General features: G+C 36.9%; 1 protein-coding gene across 3 annotated transcripts in view; it reads right to left on the minus strand.

Moving 5' to 3' along the window:
• Positions 1–230: 230 nt before the first annotated feature.
• TBCEL (tubulin folding cofactor E like) overlaps positions 231–26,759 on the minus strand; it is a 73,077-nt gene continuing 46,548 nt past the window's right edge. For all 3 annotated transcript variants that reach the window (XM_080816063.1, XM_080816064.1, XM_080816065.1), the window contains exon 8: positions 231–4,271. In XM_080816063.1, coding sequence (XP_080672189.1) covers positions 3,953–4,271 — 319 coding nt within the window. In that variant the 3' untranslated portion in view covers positions 231–3,952. The remainder of the gene's footprint in view (positions 4,272–26,759) is intronic.

The raw sequence follows: 26,759 nt of genomic DNA on the forward strand, positions 1-26,759 counted from the left end.
AAGTGTAAGAATTTGCTAACACAAAAGCAATGACACGCTTCCTACAATCTTTGTTTTACAGCTTTCATTTCTAAATGGCAAAATTCCAATGAAATTTGTCAAAATGGTCCAATTCTTCCCATAGTACTCAACCACAGCAGTGATGTCGACCTTTAGCTATATAAAAATAAGCATGTATCTTGACCCCAGAACTCCAGAAAAAAATCAGAACACAAAGAGAAAGTGGACTTGGATTTTTAATTTTTTAAAGATTATCTATATATATATATGTATTAATAAAAAGTGCAAAGAATAGACCTTCATGTTTAAATTATATTCTAAAATAAAATATATATTTCCATTAGCTGCAGGAGACAACTGGCAAGTAAAGAGCCTGAGAGAGCCCAGTCCCTCTCCATCACTACAATGGACATATTACATAGTAAGGAAGCACCTATGAAAAATAGAGTGTTCACAACACATCTGGTAACACAGATAGCTTCTGGGTGTACTGGAAAGCAGTTTGTTTGCGTTCTCAATCTAACATGAAATGAAGGGAAAAATCAAATTCATAAACAGAAATGACATCGCTTAGAACAATCTATTATTTTGTATTCCTGTTTTATATGCCCTAGGGCCTAGCACTTGCCACGGAGCAAGTTGCGCTCACAGGTGCACTGGGAAGAACCACTGGCGGCGTGCCTCAAATGGGGGTCAGTTTCTTGTGCACCCAGTGTTCTCTGCTTGGGACACCGCTGACTTAGCAATGCAGCTGAAACACCTGGTGAGGACCGAACTAGTATTTCTTTAAGTGAACAAAATCTTAGCACAAAGCATCATAACATGTGGCTCTGTTACACATAGCTCATGTTTTGGGCTTCTTTCCACCCACAGGTCTTAAAAGAAACAAGGTGTCGGAGGATATCCACTGCTTTCTTATGTGTTTATGGACGTGGTGGCAATAGGTTGCAGAAACAAAAGAAACTATTAATAATAATAATTTAAAAAAAAAGACACAGGACTCTAAACTTTTTTTTTTTTTTCCCCTCCTTTAAAGCAATCTGAGCTATTTCAACAATTCCATTTCAAAAGCCCATTTCTATTGTGGCTTCAGCAGCTACATGTGGGCCCAGAGGATCCCTTGGTTTTGATCTGGCTTTCTTCTGTGACTCCTTTCCTTTTTCTCCACTGAAAAGAATTTCTATTTTAAAAAAGGTATGCTCTATACACTGTGCCTGCAGAGACCTATCTGTAATACTGGCTCGGACAGCGTCTTGCCTTATAAATGCCAATAACAGGCTCTTGCCGCATGTGGAGGAAGTCAATATTAAAATACAGAGAAGCTGCTGCCATCGATGATGCATAACTTTGAGACTCAAACGTCCGTGGTCTCTTGTCTCCTCTTTTTTGGCCTGTTACAAAAATAATTTGGGTTACAAGTGTCTACACAGCACCGATTTTATTTCAAAAGCAGCATCTTTACTCAGCCGCCCAAATAAATCTACAAGTATACATGCTCAAATAGCTTTTCTCTTTTACTTCTGTTCTGTAGCTCTGAAAGACCAGTCATTGCATTAGACTTTGTCTCAATCAAAAATTGTTCAGCAATTATTAAAACCATCAATTACAATGCCCTAAAAATACCCACACCCACTGAATTAGATGAGAAGTTCCCCTGACATGCAACTGTATAATAGAGGAATTAGGCCTGCAGTTGATGGACACTGTGTTCTGTCATAACAGAAGAAACAGGTCTCTAATAGTAAAAAAGCATTTCATAAAACTTTTGTCGTATATAAAATATCTTATTAATTGTGACCATTCCACTTATGATTAAAGCACAACCCAAGTGTTTGCTCTGCCTTCCGCTGTGGGACAGTCAGGGGTCATACAACCTCAAAAAATAAAAGAGTGCATCTGTTTCCCAGGCTGACAAAAGTGACGGGCTCAGTTACACTGTCTCTCTCTCCAACTTGCCTGCACTCATGCGCACATACACAAAGCACCCACAGTTTTTATCTTCATGACACTGTTGCCACACTTTTTCCCACTTCCAAAAATCTGTCAGGAAAATGTGATTGCAAAATAATTAATTCTTGTCTCTACCCAGCCTGGATCTCCATCGCTCATTGTTGCGATTTTGAAAGATCAAGTCTGCAGCAGAAGGAGAATAGGCTTCATTCATCTTTCTCAAACCCTTTGGTTTCCACCTTTAATGTTACAGTGGATGTAGACTTGACTCAGTAGGACTGGGTCAAAGGCTTTATAGATACTGAACCTGAAGTGCATTAAGAGAATAAATAGGAAAAATTTTAAAAGTAGCAATAATAACCACAACTCTGCAGATGTGAAGAATTTACAAGAGTTATCTAAAAATTTCATAAGAAATTAAAGGATTTTGTAGGAGCGGTGGACTCCTATAACAAAGGTCAAAAGGTCAAATGCAATCAGATAATGATTACATTCTTGGAAAAATACTTCATGTGCACATCACCTGCCCTTAGTGATGCCAAGCCTTCCCCAAGCCTCCCATCTGTAAATATGGTGGACCAAGAAAGACATCTATCACAGAAAGGGGTTACCCTGTTTAATGAAGGACTACAAGAACAAATGCAAAGATTTCAGGGCAGGTGAGGAACTAGCTTTTAAAGAAAAGTGCTTTAAATATGCTTCTGTGAAAAATATGACTTGGAGGCAATTCTGAAGTTTTGACACTTAGACTTTACTCATAGATCAGGCAGAGTTGTTCTTTGGGAGGGGCAACTAAGTTGAAATGCAAAACAAAAAGAAGGGTCCAATTATGACATCACAGAATCCTAGGGAAGAACTGGGAATCAGAATTCCCTGTGATTAAGATTTCCCACTTTTAATGCAAAGTATAAGAGCCAGGGCTTCAAATGATGACACGGGCAGGGAAGTCACAATGCTCTTCCTCTGGATGGCTTGGCTTTTCTCCCACTCTACTCCCTCACACTTGCCACGGACAGTCGGCTAGCTAATTCCCAGCTCTCCCAGCACGTATGTCCATTATTCTACTGGGCTCTTCAGAAAGTCAGGCCTCCATTCTGAACGGTTTAAAGTAATGAGAAAGACAGCTAGAGATGAGGAAGTACATTCAACAAGCAAAAATAAAAGGACTGTGGCATGTGACACACCGTGTGTCCACCCCACAGTAAGGGTGGACGTCATCTGTGCGGGACACTGAAATGGACGTGGTTACACACAAAGGGCCCAGGCTGCTCTGCCCACGCTGCCAGGACAGCAGCGAGTCCTCCTGGAGTTCTAACTCTCTGTCTTCAAGATCCTAACAGAGTTACAGGTTCTCACGGAATACCTGAGTTCAGAATCAGGTTGAAAAATGCCTAAAACACTAAAATTATTTCAAAAGGGAGAAATGAAAAAATTGTCCACACTGAGAAATGAGAAGTTACTTATGGACAGGATTAGAACTATTAGGTGAACACGTGCTGACATGAGCCAAAGTGAAAAACTGAACCACAACAGGAAAGGAGGGAGAGAGGGAGGGACAACGGAAGAACTTGGGGAGAGAAGTGCTGGCCCTTCCTGTCAAGATCCCTGCTCCTGATTTCAATCCCACAAGTCACCCTTCTGCGGGGAGGACACACGGTTCATGCCATCTTCACAAATATACCTAAATGGTCATGATAACCAAGTGGTAGACGCAGCCCAGTGAACACAGTAAGAAGTCGGCGATTTCTTGGTCATCTTTCACGAGGGAGGGCACAGGGACTGGAGATGTGGCCAATTCTGCTGGCTGAGCTGAAGAAATCTGTGGTAGAAAATACCAAAAACAGCCCCCTCCCCATCCTAGGGGGAAAAAAATATACAAAACCCCCCGAAACCCAAACAAAACGAAACAAAACAACCTTCTCCCTCCTAAAGAAAACCACATTGGAAACAAATGCCCTGCAAGAAGTCCTTATGTATGTGTTTTTTACAAGGCTGGTCGAGGTTATTTTGTTTTGGATTCCACATAAATTTTATCTCCATCCCTAATGCCAAAAGAATGCAGTGCCCGAGAGCTGTACTTCATTTCCTCTGGGCCAAAGGGTGCTTCATGATCAAAATAGTAGAGAAGCATGTTGCTTGTGGGTAACTGCACTAGAGTTTTTAATTGTTTCTTTAGTTCTGCAACTGTTTGGTCCAGACGAATGCTCATTTCTTCCACCTGATCGTTAAAGTGGACTTCTACTTTCGCACTGCTCTGTGGTCTTAGGTCCACTTCTGCCAAAGGTTCCAACTTCCCATATTTTGTAATCAGTTCATGATACCTAGAAGGATAAAAAAAAAACAGTGTCAGTTTAAGCCACTAGCACACGAACTATGAACTTCTTCAGACCTCCAGTGAGCAACACTGTTACAATCCTATTCTAATATCATCTCCATCCACCTATCTGCCTGAGAACTACTTGTGTATCTGTGATCAGATACGGTTGCCCTTTTGAGGCCACAATAAAACCACATCCTTGTGGACAGGAGAAGAATCTGTCCTAAAGATGGTCGCCATGCCTGCTGTTTATTGTTACAGAAGAATAGATTTAGGGAGGAAAGGAAAACTTAGAAAAGCAGACGAAAGGATTACAGAGAGAAGTCTAATCACTCTGTAGAACTTGCTTTCTTGGGTGTCATCATCAAGGGCATATATCTAAGCACACGTTCCTTGGTGACAGATGGGAAGATGGAAAGAGGCCAGTTTCTGACCACCAGAGAAGATAATTTACAAACCACAACAAAAAAAATCTAGTTGTATGTGAGCTGTTAATCCAGGTTTTTCAGTGATTTTTGTTTGAATGTTCAGTGTAGTCTTACTGGCTATAAAGAAGGTCTTTGTGGAAGAGTCAAGAACACGTTCTTGAGGGGTACCTCGGTGTCTCAGTCGGTTGAGTGTCTGACTCTTGGTTTCTGTTCAGGTCATGATCTCAGGGCCATCAGACTGAGTCCCCTGTCGGGCTCCATGCTGGGTGGGGAAGGCTGCTTGAGATTCCTTCTCCCCTTCTCCCTCTGCCTGCCACCCCACCACTCTCTCCCTCTCTCTCAAATAAATAAATAAACCTTAAAAAAAAAAAAGAATAAATTCTTGTGAAAAACTTGTAAATGGCAAATGAGGAATACAAGTTCCTTGATTGAGGCAGGAATAAAGAGCAGAAGCTACCAAGAGGAAAGTGAGTTATAGAGGTGAAACTTGGGCCCATAACGTCAAGTTTCCCATATGGAAAATCCTGTCTCCATTGCCAGCGTTTTTACTGATTTTACTAAAGTCTGGTTTTACTGAGGAAGTTGAGCAATTTTCTACAAATCAGAGAAGGAAAAAGTGATCAAAAGACCTGAGAACAGCTTTATTATAACCAAGAAATCCTGAGGTTAATTCAGGATCAGAATACAGTGGTCATGTAAGATTATTCCCCCACCCTACTTTTGGCTTTAGCTCAGTTAAGTCAGTGTTAAAAGGTTGGTAGGAATATTAAAGATGGAGTAGGACATGTGTGGGTAAGCATGGAGGTAACCATTTTCATTAAAGGGAGTAACAGTATATGGTAAAATAGTACTGGCTTTGGAGTCAGAAGATCTGACTTCGGAGTCTTGACTCCATCTTATAATTAGCCGTGTGACTCATCAAATCAATCTCTTTGTATCTCAGTTTTCTCATTAGTAAAACTGGGATTAAAAAGTCTGCCCTCCCTACCTTATAAAACAGTCAAGAGAATTATATAACATAATAGATGAATAAGTAATTTGTAAATAAAAAATAAACACTACATTCCTATTCTGGAATTTACATTATTAAAATACACATACCCCTTTAGAAAACAAATGATTGAAATCTATTTAGAACTTCTTGGAAACGATGGTGCTATGATGAAACAGATTACAGAATCTTCTCTTGAAACTTGTGTCAAAAACCAGTATTTTTTAAAAGGATAAAAATATCACCACCAACAACTAACAAAGGAAGAGAGGGAATAAGCTTATTGCGATAGGCTTTATTTAAAAGGAACCAATGGCTGTGTACTAGGTGGTTCTGTTAAGCAAAGATCCTAATTCAATACCCAGAATTCATTATGGAGGAAGAAGATAAAGAGCTAACTCTTGAGTGTGCTAACACTTCCCAATTTAGAGAAAATTGGGCTGAAGTGCTAAGGAGTGAGCCCCAGGAAGCCTGAGGAAATACTTTGGGGACTAGAAACCTCTATGTTCCACTACCACGATGTCAGGATCTTAGCAAAGGTGAACAAAACAAAACAAGCCCAAACAAACAAAAAGCAAAACTACCTGAAATTTTCCAAGGCTCCAAACTGAAAAAGTTAAATGATTTCAACTCTAAGGGTATCTTTCCCTACCCACATCTCCTACTATATGCCCTCAAATAAGTGAAACTAGACTATGATAATTTCACAAAATCTTAGAAAAGACAGCAGAATCCAAGGGGTCAAATAAAAGCTGAACCCAACTCCAGAGATATTTTCCCTTCAGACTACAGAAAAGTCCAATTGTAATACCCCAGCTCTCAAACTCTGCCTCAGAGGAACAAAAGAAACAATGGTGAAGGGGTCAAGGAGAGTTTACTTATACTATGTTTCAGTAAAGAGATGGTCTGGAGAGAGGTGCCCACTTTTAAGCATAAGCAAAGAGATACAAAATGGCAACTAAGCACATACCACAGCAAAAGGAATAAAAGAAAGAAACACACAGTGAGTAAAATGCTGAGGCAGAACTCAATCTGAAAGAAAAAATAACTGAAGACAAGGGGTCTAGAATTTATTAAATGCATGCATATAATAAAACAAGAGCTCAAAGAGAAATGACCAACAGAAGGAGATGAAAAGAAAGATTGCAGAGCCAGTGAAACAAACTGAGAAGCAAAACAATGCCACTGCTGACCAAATAAATAAATTAGGAAGCATGACCCAGGAATATTATACCTCGCCAAGTTTTGTTCAGAAAGAAATTTAGAAGGCAACTATTCTGAAACAAGAAGAACTTAGGGCAGCCAGGTGTCCTTCTGAAAAAGATAAACACTGCTCAACAATGAGTTTAAGAACCAGTGCTAAGCCCTAAATCAATTTAAATATAAAACTAAAACTTAAATAATTATATAATTATAGACTTATTTATATTTGACACTATGGTAAACTTAATTAATCTCAACCATAAACATATTTGTACACAAAATTATGACCCACAGGCAGAAACTGGCCTACTTGATAGAACTGGCCTAGTCCATCTACAAATTAAATGACCTATAAATTAGGAAACTAAGGTCCTATAGTTTTCTCAAAATCAACACATCCAGAAATAATTTGTTGTCACTCCTAATCTTTTCTGGTCTTTTTATGTCAGTAAATGGCACGAAGAATGATCTACTCATCCTAGCCAGTAGATGGACAGTCATCCTGATTCCTTCCTAGCCCTCTTTCCCACCTCTCTAATTCAATAACCTGGAGTGCTAGAAAATTCTGTGGATGAGCTTCCCCAGGATCTGTTCCAGCCTCCTCTGGAATGCCTCCCTCCCATACTGCCGAGACTGGGAAGATAAAAACGGCATTTTGCACACTCATTTGCAGGTGAGATTTGGCTTCTATCACTTACATTCAGCAGCCCTGGGGATAAATATAATGGATCTAGCAGATGGTGTGGGCACACTTTGGGAATAGGCTCCCTAATTACCGAACTGCAGTCCAAACACCGTTCCTGGAGTTAACACCCTTGGCAGCAGTTTGCTGAACCCCCAGATCACAGTTAAGCTGGTGTGATTCAGCACCAGGGACAGCAGCTTCAGGAGTACCATAGGCAGCAGTGCCATTGGTGGGTCAGTTCTGCAGTAGCAGTTTAAGGTAATCCTAGAGACACAGCCCTTCCAAAAATTTTTGTTAAGCACCTATTCCCTGTATTAAACCCCTTTCTTAACATAGCTAGCATGACTTCTATTATCTATAACCAAATCCCAAATGATACTCCTTCCAAAGATTTCCCATAACATCAGGGTGTCCCCAAAATGACCCTTGTATATATTACAGCCAGTGATTGTTATAAAACACCAATATGACCACATCACCCCTCTACTGAAAATAATACAAAGCCCATCAGAATAAAGCCTGAACTCTTTATCATGATTGTGGAAGGCAGGACTTTGGCCCCCACAATCTTCATCCCCTGGTGCTCTTCTCAAGATTATATTATATTATACTGCATTATTGACCTTAAGATAGGGAGAGTTGCTGAATGTGACTAATCTAATCATGCAAACTGTTAAAAGCAGAGAAGCTTCCCCAGGCAGCAGCAGAAGAGGAAGTTAGAGAGCTTCTAAGCATGAGAGACCTTGTTATATCATTGCTGGCTTGAAGATGAAGGTGGCCACATGGAAAGCAGGAGAAAGTACGGAATTCTGCTACCATCCTGAATGAGACTGCAAGGTGATTCTTCACCAGAGCCTTCGATAATGAACACAGCCCTGCTGACCCCTTGATTTTGGCCTTGTGGGATGCTAAGCAGAGAACCCAGTTAAGCCACATTGTGCCCACACTTCTGACCCACAGAAACTATGACATAATAAGTAGGTATTGTTTTTTTTTTTGTTTTTTTGTTTTTTTTTTTTTAAATTTATTTGACAGAGAGAAATCAGAGCTAGGCAGAGAGGCAGAGAGAGAGAGGGGGGGAAGCAGGCTCCCTACTGAGCAGAGAGCCCGATGTGGGGCTCGATCCCAGGACCCCGAGATCATGACCTGAGCCGAAGGCAGAGGCTTAAACCACTGAGCCACCCAGGTGCCCAAGTAGGTATTGTTTTAAACCACTACATTTAGGGTAATTTGTTATAGCAGCAATAGAAAACGAAGTGACTGTAAAAGGCCCTTCATTATTTGGTTGCTTCATAACTCTGCATCCCTTTTTTGTACCATAAACATGACCACTTCAGCACCTGCCTTTCCACTTGTTTAAACTTTAAAAATCAATGTTTATTTATTAATTTGCAGGTAAAGCCAGTAGACTTTTATATAGGGATAAAAGTTTTGATATAGGCTATAATAAATATTCATTTTTATTCTACAAAAATTCTTTATTCTATAAAAATGAAGGAAAATATCCGCATTGGGTATCACTACACACACTAAATATGCTCCCCTAAAAGTTAAATAACTAAAAAGTATGACTTTTTTTTTAGAGGGTGGGAGGGGCAGAGGGACAGGGAGAGAGAGAATCTTAAGTAGACCTGACAGGGAACTTGATCTCACACCCCAAGATCATGACCTGAGCCAAAACAGAGAGTTGGACGTTTAACCAACTGAGTCACCCAGGAGCTCCTAAAAAGTATGAAAGTACGATTTTAAGGCAGTATGTTTAATCTCCATTTTCTTATTTTGTAATATCTTTAAGCAGGGCAAATCAGTAAATCAGGTATTTTATTCATTATTCAACAGTCCTTCCAAACTGAACTATAACTGCAAACTTGGTATTATCTGAGCTTTTATCATCAGCCCCAAAGCTATAGTCTTGAGAGGTAAATGGCTTCTGATGACTAAGTGTTCTTTAAAATGAATAATCTTGATTTATATTAATATTCTCAGTCAGTACTTCTACCTGAGAACAGAAGTACTGATTGAGAATATTAAACACCATTCCACCATGACCTTCTAATAGAAAATGACCAATCACAAGAGAAATAAAATTTACTACACACAGCATAAAGACCAACATGACCACATGAGCAACTGAGAATGATAAACGGAAACCAAACGCTAGGTACAACCTTGTGAAGACACAACCACAGGCAAACCAGCATTGTGCTTTTTTTCTTTCTTCCTATTAAAGAAAAATACCCACTGAGAGAACAGCTTCTTCCAATTTCAAGAGTCTCTGAATCACGAGCAGTTAGAACACAGCCTCCTGGTAAAGTGCGGTTGAAGGTGGCCCTGACCAAGGGGGGAATGGGGAATGGAGCCAACCTCAGTGGAGCGAGAGCAGCTCCACCTCCAGGGCCCACAGGCACACCTTCACACACGAGGGGCTCCTGGGCCATGGCATACCTGCCTAATGTGATACACACATGAGCAGATTCCAGTAGCATGACAGTCAGGCTGGGAGACGTGCACCCCTTCTTCCTTTAGCCCATTGTCATTCTTGATTCCCAAGATACCTGAGAGCATTTCTTCAATCACAATTCAGTCACAGGTCTACGACTCCAGAATAAATGAAGACTTGACACACTACTTAGACTGCAGTTTCCTACCATAAATCTTAGTCCGAGGGCAAACTTAGAATAAAACCTAAAACTCAAAGATGGATGGAGATAAAAGATAACTCATTCTCAGCTCTGAGTAGCCTTATAAACTAAGTCAAGCAAACAGTAAATATTTTACATAATATTTAGGAAACTGGAAAACTAAAGTAAGCTTACACCGGGGGCTTTAGGCAGCACAAAGATTTTGTATTTGGATTTCATACTTCCATTTCCATAAAAGGTATAGCTACAATCTCAAGGAACATCCTAGAGAAAAGTAATGGGATTTACATTTTATGCATGTGCCTATACCACAATGGGATAAGTATGTAGCCCTTATAACTGCCTAGAGGTATACTCAAACATGGCTTCTGTAGTAGCTAACAATTCTGTTAATCCATTGTTCCTCAGATGCAGACCCATATTGAACCAACCAGAGTCTTTATTTTAAATAAAACTATCTAATTCCAAAATAAATCCCTAATACATACATCTCTCTCTTTAAGGAATGTGACAATGAAACATGAGAAATCTCTGATAGTTCATTTGTTTTGGCTGAACAAAACCACATAAGTATAACTAGAAGAAAAATATTCATTTAGTTTACTTTGTTTCCCAAGGCATTATGAAGGATTTAAATGTCCACAATAGCCAAACTACAGAAAAAAGCCTAGATGTCCACCAACAGATGAATGGATAAGGAAGATGTGGTGTACACACACACACACACACAGGAATACTATGCAAACATCAAAAAACCAAAATCTTACCATTTGCAATGACGTGGATGGAAACAGAAGGTAATTACGCTAAGCAAAATGAGTCAATCAGAGAAAGACAATTATCATATGATCTCTCTGATATGAGGAATTTGAGGCAGGGCAAGGGATTGTAGGGGGAAGGGAGGGAAAAACGAAACAAGATAGGACTGGGGAAGTAGACAAACCATAAAAGACTCTTAATCTGAGGAAGCAAACTGAGGGTTGTTGGGGAGTTAGGGGAGAGGGATAGGGTAGCTGGGTGACAGACATTGGGGAGGGTATGTGCTATGGTAAGTGCGTGAATTATGTAAGACTAATGCTTCACAGACATGTACCCCTGAAACAAGTAATACATTATATGTTACTAAAAAAAAAGAAAAGAAAAAAAATATTTTCCAAACATCTGATTGCTATTGTTTAATCTCTCTTGCTATGTTATGCTTTTTCTCATGTTGATATGGTGTCATATCATGGCACAACAAAGAAATCTCCTTAACATTTACAACTGGGCCTTCATACACCACTGAAACCATTTTCTCAAGGTCACCAATGTACTACCTACTGAAACACATAAACCTCATAACCTAGGCACAGAAAGGACTTTAGAGATCAACTATTACATATTTTACAGATATAGTAACTGGGGCTAGTTTGTTAATTCAAAGTCTAAAAGTTGGTGAGTAGAGGGTAGAAGGTAGAACTCGGGTCTTGCTCTCAGATCATCATTCTTAGTTCTCATCACTTCAGTGGTTTGCTAGAGTAATGAGTACCATTCTAGAAATTCTCTTCTTCTTTGCATTTTAAATGCCCCTTTTAAATCTCTCTTTAGGGATTCTCATTCCTCTTTTGACCCTCTACACTTGGGTAGTTCTCAAGATTCTTTCCTGTATTTTCCTCCCTTTTCTCTGTATGATCTTCCATCATAGATCTCATTCTCTTACTTAGCTCAAGCCATACATGTTTTCCCACTTGTCTTCTTCAAGCTTCTATATTTCATCTACCTCCAGGAATATTTATTCTCACATTTCATACATAGCAAAGATTCTTGAACTGAACTTAGTCCTTTTCATTGAGTATTTCATCAAGGATTAAGCCACAGAACTTGTTTCAACTCACTATTTCTTAAACTCAAGTACTGTCAAAAACTATCTAGTGAATAGATAAACAGAATGTGGCTTATTCATATAATAGAATATTACAAAGAAGTTAAAAGAACTATTTTGATCTATACTTCTCAGTATGATTAGGGCTTTGATCAAACTGACTCCATAAACTCAGGTGTTAATATACTTCTGCTCCAAACACAGAGTATAATGGATAAAATATGGAAGGTTGAATCCCAAGAAGACATAGCACGGGCTCAAAAATAACAGACATTGCCACGAACCGGACACAGAAAAGAAATACAAAGGTTGAATCCCAACAGACATTGCCACGAACCGGACACAGAAAAGAAATACAAAGCATACAACTAACCACAGAACCACTGGACTCCATATCCAAAGCAGGCAGTGGCAGCCAGGAGCTAAAGTCCTGTTAGGCAAAGGAGATTAAAAGTATTCCATGGGAGAGAGTCCGTTTCACTGCACGAAGCAGGGGTAGGGCTGGAGGGAGGTGAGGCCGGACATAAAATAAGAATGCAAAACACTGTTGTAGATCCACTGCCTAGGGCTACCTCTTTAGAGCAAAGGATCTAGATAAAAGAAGGAAAAAGATAGCTCTACCACCAGGAATTGTGTTAAATCACCTGCTGCCTAGGTGGCTAGATATGTATCAACTGCAATTACTGTGGGACAGGAGTCTGGGGGAGCCGGTTAGAGACAATTGCAAAGCCATTAGATAGAGTGGTAATTCTGAACAGGAAGTATGTATGTACGGAACAACACAGCTTTAAGATAATGAAGCAAAACTGATACAGCTGAAAGTAAAAATAAACAAATCCATAATTACAGCTGGAGACTACAACACTCCTTTCTCAATAATTGATAGACCAAGTAGACAGAATATTATTAACAATAAAAAAGACCTGAATACTACTAAAAACTTGACCTGACATTTAAAAAACACACTTCTCAACAACATTAGAACACACATTTTTTTCTACCATGTACAGAGTATTGACCAAAACAGACCATATTCTAGGCCAAAAACATACCTCAATAGATTTAAAAGAATTAAAATAAGGGGCACCTGGGTGGCTCAGTGGGTTAAAGCCTCTGCCTTTGGCTCAGGTCATGATCCCAGAGTCCTGGGATCAAGCCCCACATTGGGCTCTCTGCTCAGCAGGGAGCCCGCTTCCTCCTCTCTCTCTGTCTGACTCTCTGCCTACTTGTGATCTCTGTCTGTCAAATAAATAAAATCTTTAAAAAAAATTAAAATAATACAAAATATGTTATCTTACTAGGGTGAAATTAAACTAGAAATCATTAATAGAAAGATAGCTGGAAAATCCCCAAGTATTCGGAAAACACACCACACACTTGTAAATAAACTATAAAATGTCAAAGAGAAAGTCACAAGGGAAATTCGAAAGTAATTCTGAATTGAAAATGAATTGAAAATGAAAATACAATATATAAAAAAGTATAGAATGTAACTAATGTGGTGCTCAGAAGGAAATTTATATAATTAAATGTTTATAAGAGAAAGAAGAAAGGTCTCAAATCAATGATCTAAGCTTCTACCTTAAGAAGCCAGAAAAAGATGATCAAATTTAACCCAAAGCAAGAAGACAAGAACTAGTAAAGACATGAGCAGAAGTAAGTGAAATAGAATGCAGAAAGAAAAAAAAAAAAAAAACACACAACAGAAAACCAGTGAAACCCAAATCTGGATTTTTAAAGATTTTATGTATTTATTTAGAGAAAGAAAGAACGCACACAAGCAGGGGGTAGAAGGAGAGAGAATCCTCAACAGACTCCACATGGAACCAGATGCAGGCTCGATCTCATGACCCTGAGACCATTACCTGAGCTGAAATCAAGAGCTGGATGCTTAAGTGACTGAGCCACCTAGGTGTCCTGCAATCTGGATCTTAAGGTGAGCAAATTTGATAAATCTCTAGCCAAACTGATCAAGAAGATACCAACATCAGAACTGAACAAAGGGACATAACTACAGACCTTACAGACCTTAAAGGTTTATAATAAGTGAATATCATGAACAACTTTATGCCTATAAATTCAATATCTAAGATGGAATGGATGAATTCCTGCAAAGACACAAACTACTAAAGCTCATTCAAAAGGAACAGATAACTTGAATAATTACATCTATTAAATAAATTTAATCATAGTTAAAGCTTCCAGCAAGGAAAACACCAGGTACAGATGGTTTCACTGACAAAATTCTACAAAATATTTAAGAAAGAATCTTAACACTACATAAACATTTTTAGAAAAGAGGTGCAAAAATTCATAAACTCATTTTATGAGGCCAGTGCTATCCCAAATTTGAAATGAGAAAGACATTATAGGAAAAGAAAATTAAAAATCAATATCCTTATGAACAGATGCAAAAACCATCAACAAAATATTAGCAAATGAAATCCACCAGTATAAAGGAGACAATACATTGTAACCAAATGAGATTTATCCTGGAAATTTAATGTTGGTTAAACATTAAAAAAAAGTCAGTCAATATAATTCACTATATTGACACACTAAATGAGAAAAACTATAAATTTTCAACAGATGCTAAAAAAGAATAAGAAAGGAAAAAAAAAAATTAAGGGGCGCCTGGGCTCAGTGGGTTAAAGCCTCTGCCTTCTGCTCAGGTCATGATCCCAGGGTCCTGGGATCGAGCCCTGTGTTGGGCTCTTTGCTCAGTGGGGAGTCTGCTTCCTCCTCTCTCTCTCTCTCTCTGCCTGCCTCTCCATCTACTTGAGATCTCTGTTTGTCAAATAAATAAAATCTTAAAAAATAAATAAATAAAATAAAAATAAATAAAAATTTAAAAAGTCAAATGGATTGGAAAAGAAAACACATCATGCCTCACAAACAACATGACTGTCTTCAATAAATCTATAAAAGAACTACTCGAACTCATAAGTTTATTAGAAAGATTGCAGAATACAAGGTCAATATATAAAAATTCCATGTATTTCTATATCTAGCAATGAATAATTAAAAATTGAAATTTAAAGAAAGTATTGTTTATAACAGGACTAAGATACATGAAATCCTTAAGTATAAATGTAACAAAATATGAACGTGATCTATATGTGGAAAAATACAAAACACCAATTTCTGAAAGAAATCAAATAAGAAATAAATGGAGAGAGATACTGGTTCATGAGCAGGAAGACTCAATATTATTAAGATGTCAGTCCTACTCAAATTGTCCTGCAGATTCCACACAACAACAATCAAAATCCCAGTAGAATTTTTTTCTTACAATTCAACAAGTTTATCCAAATATTTATATTAAAAGGCAAAAGAACTAAAATAGCCAAAATAACTTTGAAGATCAAAGTTGGAGGACCTACACGTTCTGAATTTCAAGACTTACTATAAAGCCACAGGAATCAAGACAATGTGATACTGGCAAATAGGACAGACACATAGATCAGTGGAAAAGAGCATAGAATCTGATTTTCAACAAAGCAGATTTTCAACAAAAGTGTAAAATCAATTCAAGAGAGGATAGTCTTATCAATAAATACTGCTAGAACTGACACTCATATGCCAAAATTAAAACAAAAGACACAAACTCATATACTACACTATATATATAAATTAACTCAAATGAAACAAAAGCTTAAGTGGAAAACTTAGAAAACATACATGAAAATCTCTGTGACTTGGGTTAGTCAAAAATTTCCTAGATATCACACCAAACACATGATCTATAAAGGGAAAAAAAAAAATCAGTAAGTTCAACGTCATCAAAATTTAAGACTTCTGCTTTTGAAAGAAACTGTTGAAAGAATGAAAATGACAAGCCAGACTGAGAGAAAAAATTTACAAAAACACATACCTGGTAAGGAATATATATCGAGTATATAAAGAACTCTCAAAAGCCAATAATTAAAAACAAAAAACAAAAAACACCCTACTACAAAAATGGGCAAAAGATTTTAACAAACATTTCACCAAAGGAATTTGGATGGCAAAAAAAAAAAGCTCATAAGAGTATGTTCAACATTATTAGTCATTAGGGAAAAGCAAATGAAAACCACACTGAGATAACACTACACATTTATTAGCACAGCTAAAATTAAAGAAATTAAACAAAACAAACAAAAAGCAGAACTAAAACGGAACAGAAACAATAGAACTCAAAATACCAAGTAGTGATGGGGATGTGGAGCAACAGGAACTTTCACACGTTGCTGGGGGGAAAGCAAAATGGTGTACCACTTTGGAAAAGAGCTTAGCAAGTTAAACATACACTTTCCATGTGACTCAGCAACTCCAGTGCTTGATATTTACCCCAGAGAAATAAGAACTAATATTCACACAGAAACCTGTGACTGTTTATCAAAGCTTCTTTAATAAATTAAAAAAAGAAAGAAAGAAAAAAGGTAAAAAGGAGGAAACACTTCAAATGTATTTTTCAGCTGGTGAATGGCTAAACTGTGTTACATCTGTATAAAAGCTCACTACTGGGTTGCCTGGCTGGCTCAGTCAGTAGAGCACGTGGCTCTTAATCACAGGGTCATGAGTTCAAGCCCCTACTTTGGGCTTGGAGCTTACATGAAAGAAAAGGAAGGAAGGAAGGAGGGGAGGAAGGAAGGAAGGAAGGAGGAAGACTCAAATGAAATAAAATTTTTTAAGAACAAAGAACTGAAAGAAAATTAAAATATAACATAATCAAAAGGTGGGACGCCAACAGTGCTATGAGTGGAATTTAGAGCATTACATTTATTAGGAAAGACTTCAAATCAGTAATCAACATTCCTACCTAAAAAACCAGAAAAAGAAGAGCAAATGAAGCAAAAGGAAGGAAATAATAAAGATAGTGGAAATAAAAATGACATTTTTTTAAAAAAAAGGGAAAACACCACTGAAAACTACAAAACACTGCTGAAAGAAATTAAAGACAAATAAATGAAAAAACATTCCATGTTCATGGATTAAAATATTTAATATTATTAAGAAGTTACACTACTCAAAGTAATATACAGATTCAATGCAATCCCTGTCAAAATTTCAACAACACTTTTTTTTTTAAAAGATATTTATCTATCTATCTATCTATCAGAGAGAGAGAGACAGAGCGCACAAGCAGGCAGAGTGGCAGGCAGAGGCGGAGAGAGGCGGCCTCTCTGCCGAGCAAGGAGCCGGATGCAGGACTCAATCCCAGGACCCTGGGATCACAACCTGAGCTGAAGGCAGCAGCTTAACCAACTGAGCCACCCAGGCGTCCTTCAACAACACTTTTTTTTGCAGAAAAAGAAAAAATCATCCTCAAATTCATATGGAATATCAAAGGACCCTGAATACCCAAAATAATTTCAAAAAGAAAGAATAAAGTTGGAGGAACTCACACTCCCTTACTTCAAAACATATTACAAAGCTGTAGTAATCAAAACAGTTTGGTACAGGCATTAGGACAGATATACAGACCAATGCAACAGAATAAACAGTCAGAAATAAAACCACATGTACATGGTCAAATGATCTTCAATAAAGGTGCCATGACCACTCAATAGAAAAGGACAGTTTCTTTAACACACAGTGCTGGGAAAATTGAGTATCTACATGTGAAAAAGTGAAAGTGGACCCTTATTTTAACCCTATACAAAAATTAAGTCAAAATGCATTAAAGACCTAAATGTACAACCAAAACTATAAAATTGCTAGAAGAAAACACAGGGGAAAAATTTCATTGACATTGGAATTGGCAATGATTTCTTGGATATTACACCAAAGCACAGGCAAAAAAAAAAAACAAAAATAGACAAATGGCACTACATCAAACTTAAAAATTTGTGCACATCAAATGATGTACAGAGCAAAAGCCAACCTACATAATATTGGGAGAAAATATCTGCAAATCATATATCTGGTAAGAGGTTAATATGCAAAATATATAAAGAATCCCATGGGCTCTATAACAAAAAGTTTAAGAAACTGATTTTTCCAAAGATGGCACACAAATGGCCAAAGAAAATATGAGAAGATGTTCATTATTGTTAGTAATCAAAGAAATACAAATAAAAACAACAATGAAATACCACCTCACACCCGTTAGGATGATTACATCAAAAAAACAAAACAAACAAACAAAAACCTCCCACCCACATATGCAAAGTAACAAGTTTTGATTGGTGGAGAAGTTGAAACTATTGTGTACTGTTGGTGTGACTGTAAAATGATACAACCACTATGGACATAAATAGTAAGGTGGTTCTTCAAAAATTAATAAGAGAATTACTACAGGATCCAGCAATCCCATTTCTGGGATCCAAAGAATTGAAAAGCTGGGTCTTGAAGAGATACCTGCACACCCATGTTCACAGCAGAATTACTCACAATAGCCATGAAGTGGAAGCAACCCAAATGTCTACTGATGAATGAATGGTTAAACAAAATGTGGTCTATACATACAATAAAATATTCAACCTTTTAAGAAAAGGAAATTCTGGCACATGCTACAACATGGGTGAACCTTGAGGACATTACACTAAGCGAAATTAAGTGAGTCACAAAAAACAAATATGTATGATTTCATTTACATAAGGTCTCTAGAGTAGTCAAATTCATAGAGACAGAAAGTAGAATAACAATTGCCTGATAGTGACTGCGAGGGATAGGAGGGAGTGGGAAATGGGAGGTAATGTTTAAGGAGTATAGAGTTTCAGTTTTACAAAACGAAAAATGTTCTGGAAAATGTTGCTATACAACAATGTAAATGTATTTAACACTACCAAACTATACATTTTAAAATGGTTAATATAGTAAATTTTATGTTATGTACATTTTACCACAATTTAAAAAAATGGTTAAGATGGTAAATTTTGTTACATGTATTTTACTACAATGAAAATTTAAAAGAATTTTTAAATGACCCCCCCCCAAAATTAACAGCAATTGTACATAATCTTTTCCAGAAAACAAAAGAGGAGGGAACACTTAACAACTCACTTTAGGCAGCAGTGCTACCCTGATACTAAAAGCACATAAAATACAGGTTTTTTTTTCAAAACAAAGAATACTATACACTAATATCTCTCATGACCTTAAACACAAAAATCGTCAACAAAATATTAGCAAACCAAATCCAACAATGTATAAAAAGGAACATGCACTACGATAAAGAGGAATTTACACTACATATGTAATGCCAGTTCAACATTTGAAAAATCAATCAATATACCTCCCTTATCAATAAGCTAACAAAGAGAAATCATATTAATTGACACAGAAAAAGCATTTGAAAAAAATATGATATTGATTTATGATAAAAACTCTCATCATGTTAGAAATCGATGGTAACTACTTCAACTTGATAAAGAGCATCTAGAAAAATCCATAGCTAACATTATACTTAGTGGTAAAAGGCTGAATGCTTTTCCCTAAGATTGGGAGGAAAGCAAGGATGTCCACTCTTACCACTCGTATGCAACACAGTACTGGAAGTTCTAGCCACTGCAATAAGGCAAGAAAAAGAAAAAGGTCATACAGATTGGAAAGGCATAAATAAAATTTTTGTATTTGCAAATGACATGAAATACTCAGGTGTAAATCTAACGAAAGATTTATAAGACTTGTATGTTGAAAATTATAAAATGCCAATGGGAGAAAATAAAAAGGCCTAAATAAATGAAGAGACATACTGTGTTCATGCATTGGAAGATCCAATATAGTAAATATGTCAACCTTCCCCAAACTGATCTATAAGTTTAATAAATTGCCTATCAAAATCTCAGCAAGATTTTTTGTAGACAGAGACAAACTTAGTCTAAAACTTGCATAGAAAGGCAAAAGTCCTAGAATAACTAAAACGTTCTTGAAGAATAAAGTAAGAAGAATCATTCTATAGGATTTGAAAGCTTATTATATAGTTACAAGACAGTGTGGTACTTGTGGAACAACAGACAAATAAATCAGGGGAAGAGAATTAAAACTCCCAGATATATATGTATACCCACGCAAATATACTCTACCAACTTTTGTTAAAAGTTGCAAAACACTGCAATGGGGCAATACAGGCTTTTCAAAAAACAGTGCTGGAAAACTAGACAACCAAAGGTCAAAAAAATGAACTTCAGCTTCAACTTTTCATCTTGCACAAAAATTAATTCTAAATGGATTACAGATTTAAATGTACAATGTAAAACTATAAAACTTTTACAGGAAAAAAAGAAACAAAACAAGAAAATCTTCAATATCTATGCCTAGGCAAAGAGTCCTTGACACTAAAAGCACAATTCATAAAAGGAAAAATAGGTAAACTTATCAAAATTAAAAATTCTTACGCTATAAAAGATCATGTGAAAAGACCAAAGAGACAAGCTACATACTAACAGAAAATATTTGCAAACCACATATTCAACAAAGAACTACTATCTAGAATATATAAAGAACTCTCAAACTAAACAGTAAGGAAATAATTCAATCCAAAACATGGGCAAAAACCATACAGAGGTTTTACAGATACAAATAAGCACATGAAAAGATATTCCAGATCTTTAACCATCAGGGAATGAAAATTAAAATCATGAGATATTATAAACCTATTAGAATGGCTAAATTTAAAAATACACCAAATGCTAGCGAGATAATGCTGCAGAGAAACTTGATCACCCATTATTACATGAAATGTAAAATGGCACAGCCATTTAAAAAACAGTATAGTAGTTTCTTATAAAACTTAATATGCAATTACCACACTGCTCAGCAATTATACTCCTGGACATTTGTCCTAGAGGAATGAAAACTTATGTTCACCAAAAAACCTACACAAGAATATTCATATATTATGTCATTTGTAATAAATCCAACCAGAATCAATCCAGATGTTCTTCAGCAAGCGAATGATTAAATAAACTGTGGTACATACATAACACAGGATACTACTGAGCAGTAAGAAGACACAAACTACTGAGACATGCAACAATTCAGGTAAATCTCCAGGGAATTATGCTAAGTGTGAGAAAAAAAAAAAAACAACAAACTCACAACAATCCTAAAAGGTTAGGTACAGTATGATTACATTTATGTAACATTTTTGAGATAGCAAAATTTTATATGTGGTGATAAGATTAATGGTTGCTAGGGGATAGAGATGAGAGTAGGGGATCTGGCAGGGAGCTGAGTGTGGTTATAAAGGGCAATCTGAGAGAGTCTGGTGATGGAACTGTTCACTGTCTTGACAACTGTAGTGGATATGTAAACCTACGTGTGTAATAAAATGTAGAGAACTAACATACGCACAGACAGAGACACACACATTCACATACGTGTGCAAGTAAAACTAGGGAAATCTGAATAAGATCCTGATTGTGATACTGTACCAGAGTTCTGCAAAATTTTACTATTGGGGGTAAGTGGGTAAAGGGTGCATGGGTCTGGCTGTACTATTTCTTACAACTGCATGTAAATTTATAATTATCTCGGTAAAATTTTCAATAGAAAGAAAAGGTTACACAATATATGATTCCATTTATATGACCTTCTGGAAAAGTGAAAACTACAGGGCAAAAAATAGATTAGTGGTTGCCAGATGACAGAATCAGGGAAAGAGTTCCTGGATGACAGAATTGCTGCATATTCTGATTTCTGTCAGTAGTTACATAATTGTAGTTTTGTCAAAACTCAGAAATGCACACTTAAAATTGGTAAAATGTACTCTATGTCAATTATACCTCAATAACTGTGATGTTAAACAAAGGACACTACTAAAAAAATAATCATTTAGCAGGACTAATCAAAAAAAGAGAGAGAAAAGCAGAAACAAACATTATTAGGAATTAAAAAGGAGGTGACTATGGATACAGCACTTTTCTTTGCTCAAAAAGATCAAATATACATGGGGCACCTGGGTGGCTGGTTAAGCCTCTGCCTTCAGCTCAGGTCATGATCTCAGGGTCCTGGGATCGAGCCCTGCATCAGGCTCTCTGCTCAATGGGGAGCCTGCTTCCCTCTCTCTCTCTGCCTGCCTCTCTGCCTACTTGTGATCTGTCAAATAAATAAGTAAAATCTTTAAAAAAAAAAAAAAGATCAAATTACATTTATATAGAGAAAGAGTGAGGGGGAGATATATATAGAGAGATAAAGATACGAAGGCTAATATGTAATGACGGCATTGTAGAATGTTATTGTACACCTGTTAAGTGAAAAAAGCAAGATGTATATTGTTTTGTGACTGTACAAAAATTATGAACAGAATAGCAATGGTGACTATAACTAGGGACCAAATATCTGAATAGTTGCTAAGGATAAAAGTGAGAATAAGACTTGGTTTATGGTCTATACCATTTCAAAAATTTTCAGTTGGGTTCCATGTGGAAGTATTACCTAGTCCAAATGAGAACTAAATAGGATAAAATAATTGAAAAACTTAAAACAGCTACTCCCAAATCATAAGAATATTATGAATGACTGTAAATTTTTAAAACTAAATGCAACAGTTACTTTAATAGAAAAATTAAAAATTACCAATCCATTTCACTTTTTTTTAAATTTTTTATTTTTTTATAAACATATAATGTATTTTTATCCCCAGGGGTACAGGTCTGTGAATCGCCAGGTTTACACACTTCACAGCACTCACCATAGCACATACCCTCCCCAATGTCCATAACCCCACCCCACTCTCCCGACCCATTTCATTTTATGGAGCTAATTAACCAACAACAACAACAATAAAAACAAACAGAAAGGAAGAGTAGAAAAGAAAATTACAAACCAATACGAAATATGGCTTGTTTCACCTAAATATGAAAATAGATGGAAACATACCAAATAGCATCATAAAATTAAATTCTGCAGTGTTGAAAAAAGAACATTTATTTTACAACCAAGTTGAATATTCCAGGAATGCAAAGATGGTTCACTATCTGAAAAGTGTATCCCTCAAATTCAGATTCACCTATTAAAACATGTCCATCTCAATACAAAAAGAACATTCTGTAAGAAATCAGTATTCATTCATGTTAAAAGAAACTCTTAGAAAAACAGGGGTAGTAAATACCTTAACCCAATACAAAAGACAACTATGAAAAAACAACAGCAAAAGTCACATTTCATATCAAAATACTGCAAACTGAAACTTTGGAAGTAGTCCCTTTAAAGTGAGAAACAAGATAAAGATGATCTCTTTTACTGTTCATTTGTAATATTATACTGGAGGACTGTCTACATAGAAACCCAAAAGAAAGTAGAAATTAACTACTTTTTACACAGGCGAGACTGATGGATACGTGATCAACATGCAAAAATACATAGCATTCTTACACACCAACAAGAAGCAATTAGAAAGCAGTGACAGGAAAAAAATGATTTCATTTAAAATAGCAACAAAATGCCTAAGATGCCTAGAAACAAAATTTAACAAATATGTGCAAGGCCTTTGAGAGACAATTAGAAACACTGCTGTAGGACATAAAAGATGCTCTGAATTAAATGGGAAGATATCCTATGTTCACAGATAAGAAGACAAAATAGCATCAAGCTGTTAATTCTCCCAAATTAGCCAGTGAATTCAATGCAATCAGAATCCAAATTACAGCAGGATTTTTGTGGTTTTTGATAAGTCAACCCTAAATTTCATAGGGAAGAGGGGCTACAATCTTTAAGGTAACCTGAAAAACAATTAGGTGTGGACACTTACCCTTACTGGGGGTTCAGAGTCACCACAATCTAGCAATGTGATTCTGCAATTTTGTAATGGTGTAGGAATGGACAAATACACCAATGGAATGGAACAGGATAGAGCCAGAACCACACATGCACATAAAAAACAAGACGTATGACAGAGGTGGTATTAAAGATCAGTGGTGAATATTAATTATCCATATTGGGGGGAAAAGCCATATAGGGGGAGACATCCTTACCATAAACAAAGATAGATTCCAGGCAGAACGAAGACACAAATGTGAAGACACATTTAGATAAAAATCCAGGAGATTATCTTAAATGATCTTTGGAAAGGAAAAGATTTTGTTAAATAAGATGGAATAAGAATAAACCATAAAGGATTGATACATTTAATGTTAACATTTTGAAACTTCTTTCCAACAAAAGACAAAGTGAAAAATCAGACTGAGAATCAGCTACAGACTGAGAGAAGAAACTGCAACGCATATTGACAAAGAACTATAAAATCCCACTTTCTAATTTAATGGATATATAAAATACAGTAAGTAGACAACAAGGGTACACATCAAATTCTTGCTAGGGGTCCCTCACTGGCATAAACAGGACTGAGAACGGGGCAAAAAAATGACTCTAATTTCATCTGTAACGCTATTTCTTTGAATGAAAAAATAAACTTGAAGTAGTAAAATATTAGTAATCACCAGTTCTGAATAATGTGAATATGAGCATTTATTTTTATTATTCTCAGCATTTTTTTAATCCTAAAAAGCAAACGAAAACAAAAAAAAAATAAAACTGGCCCCCATAGGGGCCAAAACCAAAGTGGAGACATCAAAGACAATCTCCCCCAAGACCATGAGGTGGGAGGGATGGTTCTTATTCTTTCTTTCCTTTGCAGGTATATGCAAATTCTCATATATAACTCCAATCAAGATTAGGAAGGTAGCCTATCTTCCGCTGGGCTGGGAAAGTGGCAAGAAGTCAAAATAAAGTCCAAGGTAATTGGAATGACAAAGGTTGTAAGCGACAGGGAAAGCTAACATTTCAGGGGCTCTCCACGGTGCACCACGGAGAAAGCCCCTTTTGTTTCTCAGGAGCCTGGAAGCCGAATGTGAGGAGTGCTGTGTCATGGCCCTTGTCAGAGGATGATGGAGCCTGGCAATATGGAGAACCCCAGGAGACTCATGTCCAATGCAGGAATGTTCCTTCACAACAGCAGGTCCTCTGTCTGGAAGGAATATGAAGTAACAGACACAGTACACTAGGATTTCTCCAGCATCCAAGACAAAGTAAGCCTTCATTGAGGTGGTGTCCGAATACAAGCCCTGCTCTCACAATAATGTGAAGATACAGTCAGTGGTATTTAGAAACGCCATTATTCGTCTTAAGGAGGAAAAACATACTCCCCACGTTTTAAAAAGCCTACCACTAATGACAATCCAAGAAACTTTTGAGGAGCGCCTAATGCAATCCTTGATGCCATAAATAAGGATTTCCCAGGGCATCGTTTAGGGACTCCTTGGGACAAACAGAAAGTGAGGTACCAGGGGAGAGTAAAAGTAAAGCACAGCCTTTTAAGAAAACCTATTTCTGGCTTTGCCACTCCATCTCTGACAACTGTGTTTCCTCCAGCAAATAATTATTCACTAGTGCTATGCCTCTTCTAAGTCTTTATGAAAACAAAATTTTTAAGTCTGAAAAAAAGAGAGACACCCCAAATCAGTGAATTTACTTTCTCCCCACTACCATCAAGAACAGTAAGAAACAAGGGCGTTTGGGTAGCTCAGTTGATGAAGCATCTGCCTTCGGTTCAGGTCATGATCCCAGGTTCTGGGATCGAGCTCCAAGCTGGGAGCCTGCTTCTCCCTCTCCCTCTGCCTGTTGCTCCCCCTGTTTGTGCTTTCTCTCTCTCAAATAGATCTTTAAAACAAAACAAAAAACCAAAACCAAACAAACCAAAAAACCAAAAAGAAACATCTTCCACAAATGGTTCTGGGAAAACTGGACCTCTACACGCAAAAGAATGAAACTGGATCACTTTCTTGCACTGCACAAAAATAAATTCAAAACAGATTAAAGATGTAAATGTGAGATATGAAACCATAAAACTCCTAGAAACCCCTGAAGCAAGGGAAACAAAAGCTAAAATAAACTATTGGAACTACACCAAAATAAAAAAGTTCTGCACTTAGTACCCAAAATACATAAGGAACTTATAAAATGCAACACTCAAAAAGCAAATAATCCCATTAAAAATGGGCAGAAGACATGAACAGACATTTCTCCGAAGAAGACATCCAGATGGCCAACAGGTACATGAAATGATGCTCATCATCACTCATCTTCAGGGAAATGGAAATCAAAACTACCAGGAGATATCACCTCACACCTGTCAGAAAGGCTAAAATCAAAAACATAAGAAACAACAGGGGTTGGTGAGGATGTGGAGAAGGAACACTCATGCACTGTTGGTAGGAATGCAAACTGGTGCAGGTACTCTGGAAAACTCTGGAAAACGTATGGACGTTCCTCAAAAAACTAAAAATAGAACTACCTTATGATCCAGCAATCCTACTAGGTCCTTATCCAAAGAAAACAAAAATACTAACTCAAAGGGACACATGCAGCCCTATGCTTATAGCAGCATTATTTACAATAGTCAAAATACGGAAGCAGCCCAAATGTCCATCGACAGATGAATGGATAAAGAAGATGTGAGATTTTTATATATATCAGAATATTACTCAGCCATAAAAAAAAGAATGAAATCTTGCCATTTGCAAAACATGAATGGAGCTAGAGAGTATAATGTTAAGTGAAATAAGTCAGAGAAAGACAAATATATGATTTCACTCATATGTGGAAGTTAATAAACAAAACAAAGGAGCAAAGGGGAAAAAAGAGAGACAAACCAAGAAAAAGACTCTTTCTTTCTTTTTTTTTTTTTTAAAGATTTTATTTATTTTCTTGAGAGAGAGAGCTCAAGCATGAGCAGAGGGAGGGGCAAAAGCAAAGTTC

The sequence above is a fragment of the Martes martes genome (genome assembly GCF_963455335.1).
Source record: "Martes martes genome assembly, chromosome: 10".
NCBI classification, from domain to species: Eukaryota; Metazoa; Chordata; class Mammalia; order Carnivora; family Mustelidae; genus Martes; species Martes martes.